The sequence below is a fragment of the Phocoena phocoena genome, chromosome 3 (genome assembly GCF_963924675.1).
Source record: "Phocoena phocoena chromosome 3, mPhoPho1.1, whole genome shotgun sequence".
Classification (NCBI taxonomy): domain Eukaryota; kingdom Metazoa; phylum Chordata; class Mammalia; order Artiodactyla; family Phocoenidae; genus Phocoena; species Phocoena phocoena.
In genome coordinates, this window is record NC_089221.1 from 165,535,807 (window position 1) to 165,544,735 (window position 8,929).

Below are 8,929 nucleotides of genomic sequence, written 5' to 3' on the forward strand. Positions count from 1 at the left end.
TGCCTCCATCTTGGGAGTGTCGGGTTCTGCAGTCGGAACAGAAAGTTCCTGAAAAACGCCCGCGAAGCGCCTCGGCGGGGTTAGGGTGGAGGGGTGGGGAGGAAAAGGGATGAGCACGTGACTCCAAAGTACCCTCCCCCATCTTTCTGCGGAGCTGGTCCGGTCTGTCCCCTATTGGGACCGCCCCTCAGCTCAGCGTCAGCCAATGAGAGCCGTAGATTGGAATGCAGGCGATTTCCTTGGGAGCGCTGGAGGGAGGCGGGGAAGGTTACCTAGCAACCGTAGATGCTGCGAGGCCCCGCCAAGCGGTAGACAAGTGCATTCCCAGAGCCCGAGGAACAGGAGCTGACGGATCCCGGACAGAGGCAATTCCTAGCGGATCCCCTAACCACCAGGGATCCTTGGCCTCAACCCAATCATGACGTCTTCCCTGAGTTGGGCGGCCTCCGTCAACGCCATGCCTTCTCAGAACCAGATTTCAGCTCCTTCCAAAGTCAAGGGCAGTCAGGCTCAGATCAAGCCCTACCACCCTCGAGGCAAGGGGTCAGTGCAGGCCTGGCACTCACTCCATTCCAAGGCGGCACCTTTCCACGCCAGCGAGGGGAAGTCCGCTGTGCACACGCAGGTGGCTGAGTTACAAAGGAAGATACAACTGTTAGGTAAGATGGCTCCACAGGGCACAGAAGGGTCAAGAGTCAACAGTCCTCTGAGCTGGCAGGAGCGTTTCACTGGCGTTCATCCAGTGGCCAGTTTCTGAAGGCAAAAACTCATACTGGTTCATGTTTTTCCTCATCTCTCTTGTAAAACTTTTCCTGAGCTCAGAACTGACTGGACTGCATTTCATACTTTTATGTAATTTCAACTCTTCTATCATGCATGGAGTGGTAAAGAATATAGATTTCTAGAGCTGGATTTTCTGGGTTCAAATCCTGGCTCTACATATGCTAATTGTTTGACTTGCAGGGACTAAGAGTAACCTAATTGCTCTCAGTTTGTCCAACCATGAAATGGGGATAGTAACAGTACAACCTCATAGGTAGTTGAAATGTGTAAGGCGCTTAGGGCAGTGCCTAGCACATAGTAACACTATAAAGTGTGAACCGGTAGTTCTCAATGGAACAGGGCTATTTTGCAGTGTCTGGAGACATTTTGGTTTGTCACATTGCTTTGGGGGGCGGGGGGGTTACTGGCATCTAGTGGGTAGAGGCCAGGGATGCTGTTCAACATCTGACAACGCGCAGGACAGCTCGCCACAGCAAATAATTATCCATCCCAAATGTCAGTTGTGCCAAGGTTGGGAAATCCTGGTATAAACCTTTATTGTTTTATTATTAGGAGGTAATTTTGCCTAGTGGTTGAAGGTATGGGCTGGGGAGTCCAACTGCTTGTGACTTAGAACAATATAATAAGCCTGAGTCTTCTCATGTGTAAAATGGGTATAATTTGTATATGGATATGTACCTATTGGCACATGCTATTTGATACCTAGAAAATTATTAGTCCAGCATCCAACACATAACAAATGCTCAAAGTAAAATATTGTTACAATGTTTGGTTGACAATTACTAAAAGGTCTTCCCTCTGGGAAGTCCCCCCTTCCCATGATCCTCTGCTTCTGCCTACCCACCTCACATGACCCCAGAGGGTGACCGAAAGGCCTTTTATGAGACCAGCCAGTGGAACATCAAAAAGAATCAGGAGACCATCAACCAGCTCCATGAGGAGACCAGGGCGCTGCAATTACAGTTGACAGACCTGCTCCAGGTGAGGTTGAAGAGGTGCCAGGGGGCGGGAGCAGCATCCCCAGGGGCAGAGCACCACCTCAAGTAGAAGTGGCCCGAATCAGTAGTGTGACTGGGCTCTTCTCTCTGCAGGGAGATGAGAAAGTGATCCAGGCAGTGATTCGGGAATGGAAATCAGAGAAGCCATACCTGAAGAACAGGACAGGCCAGGTTTGCCCCACTCCCATTCCACTGACCATCTCCCTTCATTTCCAGCCTGGGTCTCCACCCAACTGGCCTCCCTGCCCACTATCTCGCCTCTCCAATCCCTTCTCCACACCTGGAGCCACTCATTTATTTCTAAACCTTTATCACGCACCTACCATGTGCCTGGCATGGTTTTAGGTGTTGGTCACCGTGAGGTGAAAGAAACAGACCATGTCCCCACTCCCCAGAATCTCATATCTTGGTGGAGAAAACAGACCCTCACACACACACCCAAAAAAAAAACCAAGAACAACAAATATAGAAACAAAGTAATTCCCAGTGGTGACAAGAGAAACAAATAAAATAAAACAGACTGACTTACTAGAGATGGATGGGGGCAGGGGTTTGCCTTTTAGACTGCAGGATGGGGGTCTTTGCTTTCTCTAAGAAGGTGATATTTGAGCTGAGAATGGGACAGACAGGTAATGATCTGGGGAAAAGCATTCCAGGCAGATGGAATAGGAAGTGCAAAGTGCCTAGGGTAGGAACAAAAGTAGAGTGTTGGAGACACAAAGGAGGTAAGTGTGGCGGGATGGTAGTGAGTGAGGGGGGCTCTGCAGGAGGTGAGGTCAGGGAGGTCAGCAGGGGCAGAACTTTGTAGCAGCCTTCACTGCAAGAGTGCAGATTTTATACTAAGAATCAGAGAAATGGAAGGTGGGCTGTGAGGAGGCAGGAATAGAAGCCAGGAGGAGGTCAACTGGGTGAAAGATGGTGTTGGCTGCACTAGGAACAAAGGGGTAGAAATAGGAAGAAAGAGCTCTCTATGGAGGAACCTTTGAAGTAGAACAGAGAATTGCTAACAAACTGGATGCGGTGGGAGAGAAAAAGAGAAGGTGAGGATGACATCAAGGTTTGGGACTTGAGCACCTGGAAGGGTGGAACTGCCATGAGCTGAGATGGGGAAGATTCGAGAAGGGCAGGTTTGGGGAAAGATCAAGGACATAGTTTTAGACACGATGGTTTTCAGCTGCCTGTGGAAACATCTGGAAGGCAGTGTAGATATGGATATACGAGCCTGCAGTTCAGGGGGGAGGCTAAATTGGGGTGTCTTCAGTGTATTGTGACTTTTGAAACCCTGAGACTGGATAGGATCACCAAGGGGGTAAGGTTGGTCAGATGAGAGAAGAACCTCTTCAAAGGCAAAGGAGATGGAGAAGGGGCAGCCAGGGAGCTGGGTGGAAAACCAAGAAGTGGGGGTCCTGGAAGCCACAAAAAAAGAGAATCTGCAGGAGGAGGGGGATCAACCAGGTCAGACGCTACTAAGAGTCAGGGGAGATGAGAACCAAGATATAGGAGAAGGGGGACTTCCCTGGTGGCACAGTGGTTAAGAATCCGCCTGCCAATGCAGGGGACACAGGTTCGATCCCTACTCCAGGAAGATCGCACATGCCACGGAGCAACTAAGCCCGTGTGCCACAACTACTGAGCCTACTCTCTAGAGCCCGTGAGCCACAACTACTGAGCCCACGTGCTGCAACTACTGAAGCCTGTGCGCCTAGAGCCCGTGCTCCATAGCAAGAGAAGCCACCACAATGAGAAGGCCGCGCACCGCAACGAAGACCCAACACGGCCAAAAAATAAATAAAATTAAAAAAAAAAAGATATGGGAGAAGGAAGGAAGGCCTAGGTGGGGGGTTCAGGCCTCTGCCCTTGCTGCCCCCCCTCAGCAGGCCCTGGAGCACCTGGACCACCGGCTGAGTGAGAAGGTGAAGCAGCTGAATGCTCTTCGGTACCAGCTGGGGCTGCGGCAGAAGTGGCTGGAGGAGCTCCAGCTGCAGCACGGTCTGCGTGAGCTGGAGATGGCAGAGGCGAAAGATAGCAACACAGAGGTGGCCAAGGTGGGGCTGGTGAGGTCTGCAGAGGCCTTGATCCTGGGGGAGGAATTGAGGGGGGAAGGGACCCAGCCCGGCCTTGCTTCTCTCTAGACCACGCGGAACCTGGAGAACCGCCTGGAGAAGGCCCAGATGAAGGTGGAGGAGGCCGAACACATCACCAATGTGTACCTGCAGCTCAAGGCCTATCTACAGGTAGGGACCAGGGCGACTGGGGGTGGGAGGCGGCAAGTGGGAGAGCCAGCCTTGTTAGGGACAGCGGTCACAGGCCTGCCTCATCCCTCACGCCCCAGGAGGAGAGCCTTCGCTTGGAGAACCGGCTGGACTTCATGGAGGCTGAGGTGGTGAGAACAAAACACGAGCTGGAGGAACTGAACCTAGTGAATCAGGAGGCGCTTAATGCAAGGGACATCGCCAAGGTGCCAGCCCGTCATGTCCTGGGCGGGGTGGGGGGTGGGGGTCCCGTCCCCCGACCCCCGATGCCGCCGTGGTCTTCTGTTCTGGCCCCAGCATCTGAACCTCAGCTGTCCCGGAACCCGTCCCATCTCTCTCCCAGGACCCCACAGCCTGACCCAGCTGTCTAGAGTTGGGCCTGCGGCTCTGGCCCAGAGCCCAGATAGGTGCCAGCAGGTCCTGCTGTCCCCCTTTCCTGCCCTCTAGAACCAGCTGCAGCATCTGGAAGAGACAGTGTTCCGAGAGCGCAAAAAACGCGAACGCTACCTAACAGAGTGCAAGAAGCGCGCGGAGGAGAGGAAACTGCAGAACGAACGCATGGAGCGCGAGGTGGGCGCACCAGGAGTACGGGGCTGTGATGACCCCAGCCTGCTCCTGCTTAGATGCGGCCCTGCTGGGTCCAGGGCCGCGCCACTATGTTGGCCCAGGCCCTAGACCCTTCGGCAGTTCTGACATTTCTCCTGACTCCGCCCCCATCTCCACTAGATGCCGGGGCTCCTCTCACATCCCTGACCCCGCCCTCCAGCCCTCCCCTTACTCTCAGGTCTATCCTCATCCTTCCCCACAAGACTTGCCTGTGTCGGAAATTTGATCCTGCCTCTAACCCGCCCCTTACCCGACAGGCCCCGCCCCCTGGACCCCGTCCCTCTGCGCTGCTTCTGAGGCCTCCCTTTCTCGACCAAGGCCCTGCCAAGCACTCCTGACCCCTGCCTGGGTGCCCTTACCCACGCCTGGGCCCCACCCCCTCCCTTACCCCAGTGCGGATACTTCCCCAACCCCCGCGGCCTCTGCCCTAAGCCCTTGTCTGCGAGCTGACCCCGGCCCCGACCTCAACCCACCAGCAGACCCAGCGCGAGCAGGTGCTGCTGCAGTCCAACGACAGGCTCCAGGACAGCATGCACTCCAAAGAGGAGGAGCTGCGGCGGCGCTGGAACATGTACCAGATGGAGGTGCTCTTCGGCAAGGTCAAGGACGCCACCGGCGTGGCGGAAACGCACGTGAGTGCCGCCCTCGGCCCTCCCAGCTCCCAGACGCCCGAGCTGAGCCTGGGAAGCCAACACACCCAGCCTCCCCTTTTTGCCGGGTCAATTCTTCAGCACACAAAAGACACCCCTTCTTCCTCCAGCTACTGCCTCATTAATCCGCTACCTCTCTCAGCAAAACCCACACGAGTTATCTACACTGGCCATCATCCTCTAATGTTCCGGCTTACACTGGTGCTGACGTCTTTGACGTATCAGCTCTAGGAGAACTATGAGTGTTTTCTCTCTGCTGTGCCTCCAGCACCTGTAGCAGGGTCTGGGCGCAGTAAAATGCCCAGTGCCAGCCTCAGCCCCAGAGAAGCTGGGCCCCTGCTCTGGGGCCCACGCGTGGCAGCGTCTTCCTTGAAATTTCCTAAGGCTTTATTTATGTCCCCAGCTGGCGAACACTAATTCCCCTGGATCCCTGTTGGGTTTCTCCACTTACGGCGCTCGCCAACCCACTACTCCTATGGGGTAGCCTCCTAGGAGTTCCAGGACTTGGACATGTGGGGTCATCTGGAGCACTGTGGCCAGGCGCCTTTCCCAGCCATATTTCCTCATGGGAGTGGGCAAGATTCACTGCCAGAACGTTGCTGGCATGTTGAGTTTGGAAAGCAGCCGTGCTCACTGCTATCACTGCCCCGCAATCCGATTTTGGCTGATTCAATTTCCCTATATAGACAAGGAAGGGCCCGCAAAAATCATTTCTTCGGGGCTGCACACCCTCGAGGCAGCCCTGGGCCGGACTCACAGAGTGTCTAAACACCATTATGCAGAAGCCATCAGCTCAGCCACTTGTCCTGCGTGCCCGGGGGAAAGAAGGAGGAGTGCACCCCTGCCTGCCCCAGCCCTGGCTCTGACTCGGGCTGGGCGGCCCCCAGGCGGTGGTGCAGCGGTTCCTGGCACAGGGCGACACCTTCACGCGGTTGGAGACACTCAAAAGCCAGAACGAGCAGACGCTGTTGAGGCTGAAGCAAGAGAAGCAGCGGCTGCAGCGGGAGCTCGAAGACCTCAAGTACTCAGGGGAGACCACGCTGGTGAGGTGAGGTCCCGGGTGCCCGAGGGCGAGAGTGGGGCCTGCGGGGTCGGTGGAGCTCCAGCGGTGGCCTCCCTGCTCCCCGCAGCGAGCAGAAGCTGCAAGCCGAGTTGCAGGGGCGCATCAAGGCGGAGGAGCAGTGGCGCGCTGACACACAGGATCGGCTGCAGCTTGCCATGCGGGCAATGCAAATGACCAAAGAGGGCCTGGAACACCTGGCTGGCAAACTGAACCACATCCTAGTGGCAGGCCCCGCCCACGAGGAATCCCCGCAAGACGTGAGAGGCGGTGCCAGCACGCAGGTGTGGGGTTCTGCCCCGTAGCCCACTCAAGAGAACCCACCGCAGGCCCTGTCCAGGACATGAGAGGCCTAGACACAGGGGAAACCTCAACCCACTCCTGAGTCTCCACCTCACGTCTCAGGGGGCACCCCCCTTACTCCTTAAGAGGCCCAGGACTTTAGAGACCCTGTCCCATTTCAAGTCCCGCCCCCATGGGAAAGTCCCACTTAGACACACACACACACACACACACACACACACACACACACACACAAAACTTCAGAGACCCCGCTCCAATCCTGGAGCGACCACAGATAAGAGAAGCCCCACCCTGCCCGCAGCAGAATCCCATTTCTTAAGGTCATCCGGCAATGGCCTCTTTCCAGTTAGTATCCCTGCCCTCCCACTAAAAGACTCCCCCCGCCCCCCTTGGCTTGGGTCTCTGGAATTCAGAGGCAATTGCCCTATAAGCGTGGCCCTTGACCACAGAATCCCCACCCCACAGAGGATAGCACCACTCCGGTTGGTGGCCCCTAACTTCAAAGGCCTGGTCCCTGAGGAAAAGCCCCGCCCCTGGGTGGAACCTGTCCCCAGAGGCCCCGCCCCCTTCCCACTCACCTGGTTCCGCCCCCGGGCGCAGGAGGCCGGCCGCTTCGCCAGGAAGGAGCTGGATCCCGAGGCAGGTGACTATCTGCCCAACCTACTGGGCCTCGTGGAGGAAAAACTGTTGAAGCTACAGGCGCAACTCCAGAACCACAATGTGCCAGAGTTGCTGCGCCACATCGCCGACCGCGAGGTACCCCTTCAGCCAGGCAGTGAGACTGAGGGTGCAGGGGCTGGGGCGGAATACCAGGAGGTCGGGGCATCCCCCTGGAGACCAGAGAGGAGGCCGATGGGCCGGGAATGGGCCTTAGGGACAAGGCGTGAGGTTTAAGGAGCTAGGGATGCACCACGAGAGTTCCCAGAGGGCCCTGGCGGGCCAGAGGTCAAGGCTGGGGGGATCAAGGGTGGGGCCTCGAGAGGACAAGAGGTGGGACCTAGAGACCACGGGCGGGCCTGGGAGGGGGAGGGGGAGGGGTATCAGGATGCCCGCTGAGAACAAATGACGCGGCAGCGACTAAAGAAAACTTTCCAGCAGTGGGCAGAGGTGCCGAATGGAATCAGGTTGTCTCAGAGTGGGCTGGGGAGGAGGGAGAACGGACTTCGCTGCAGCCTCTGCCCACTCACACTCTTCTTTCCCGCTCCCCCCTCCTCCAGTTCTACTCCACCCTAGAGGGAAAGCTGCCGATGTACAACACCCGCATCGCCCTGCCTGTTGCCGGTCGCAACGACAGGTTCTTCGGTCAGTACGGGCAAGGAAAGGGGGCGGGGCCGGGGGCCCAAGCAGAGCATCGGGAGGTGGTCAGGGGCCGGACCTAGGGCCAAGGTGGTGGTGGGATGGTAAAGGCTGGGAAGGAACATTTGAGCCGGGAATGGGAACTTGATCCCCTCATCGCCCTTTGCAGACGAAGAGGAGAGTGAGGACGAAGACAACGACGTGGTGACCCGCGCGGAGCTCAAGATGCGTTCCCAGAAATTAATCGAATCCCGCAGCAAGAGGCGCGGTCGTTCGCGGAGGTCCTAGACTCGCCCTCGCGCCCATCCGGCGTTTGCGGGCCCCTGCGGAGCCCCCAAACCCCTCTGGGCCCAGCGGCGGGCCCACGGGGCCCCTTCAAGGGCTGAACGCGGCCCGGACGAGGGAGCGGAGCGGGCGGGCGATGCCCGGAGTAGAGAAGGGGGCTGGGCTGCCGGACGTTCCCACAGTAAATCTCCCCAGGCTGGTCCGCGCCGGCCTCGGAATCGCGCATTAAAGGTCAACCACCAGCCCCCTGAGTATTCGCCTCTCCTTGATCCTGCACCACCCCATAGATGGCTGCCCCTCAAACCAGGGCCACAGATTCAGCTCCCTCCGACCTGGGGAGTGATGACTCCCGTAAGCTAGGGACACAGGTTGAGCTCCCTCCGCCCCTCCAGAGAAATGAGAAATAAGTCCACACCTGGGGCAGACCAGCCCTCCCCGTCTGAGCAAGCGGACTCTCCTTCTGAGGACGCAGACCTGTACCCCACTTAGCTGTACACATTAGCTCCTCCACACCTGGGGACACAAAAAAGAGCCCTCCCCTGGGAGAGAGAGAGAGAGGCGTCCTTTTTCCTGGGCTCAGATTGATACACATTTATCCGGAGAGCTCGGACCTCTTCCCCAGGGCCCTGGGCTGGGCGCTGGGGTCTGGCAGGGGCAACCGCGAGCAGTGGGTCCACCCCGCCCCGCCCCCGCGCT

General features: G+C 57.3%; 1 protein-coding gene across 3 annotated transcripts; it reads left to right on the top strand.

The window, feature by feature from the left end:
* The first annotated feature begins 260 nt into the window (after nt 1–260).
* On the top strand, nt 261–8,478 carry ODAD3 (outer dynein arm docking complex subunit 3). Of its 3 annotated transcripts, none has more exons than XM_065874710.1 (13): nt 261–659; nt 1,643–1,764; nt 1,875–1,952; nt 3,656–3,826; nt 3,914–4,015; nt 4,114–4,239; nt 4,481–4,603; nt 5,119–5,271; nt 6,177–6,337; nt 6,420–6,633; nt 7,253–7,408; nt 7,870–7,954; nt 8,118–8,478. In XM_065874710.1, exons 1-13 carry the CDS (start codon nt 419–421, stop codon nt 8,234–8,236), a joined length of 1,851 nt encoding a protein of 616 aa, XP_065730782.1. In that variant the 5' UTR covers nt 261–418; the 3' UTR covers nt 8,237–8,478. The 3 variants fall into 3 exon arrangements, with proteins under 3 accessions (XP_065730782.1, XP_065730783.1, XP_065730784.1); XM_065874711.1 differs by having other exon boundaries at nt 419–659; nt 3,659–3,826; nt 6,420–6,576; nt 8,118–8,236; XM_065874712.1 differs by lacking the exons at nt 1,875–1,952; nt 3,914–4,015 and having other exon boundaries at nt 419–659; nt 3,659–3,826; nt 6,420–6,576; nt 8,118–8,236.
* Nucleotides 8,479–8,929: the final 451 nt, after the last annotated feature.

What these genes read in the sequence shown, in the direction of transcription:
- ODAD3 (XM_065874710.1), top strand. Translation starts at nt 419, where the DNA reads ATGACGTCTTCCCTGAGTTGGGCGGCCTCCGTCAACGCCATGCCTTCT. An exon ending in AAGGAAGATACAACTGTTAG is followed by an intron (nt 660 to 1,642) that starts GTAAGATGGCTC and finishes ACATGACCCCAG; the next exon opens with AGGGTGACCGAAAGGCCTTT. An exon ending in GAGGCGGTGCCAGCACGCAG is followed by an intron (nt 6,634 to 7,252) that starts GTGTGGGGTTCT and finishes CCCCGGGCGCAG; the next exon opens with GAGGCCGGCCGCTTCGCCAG.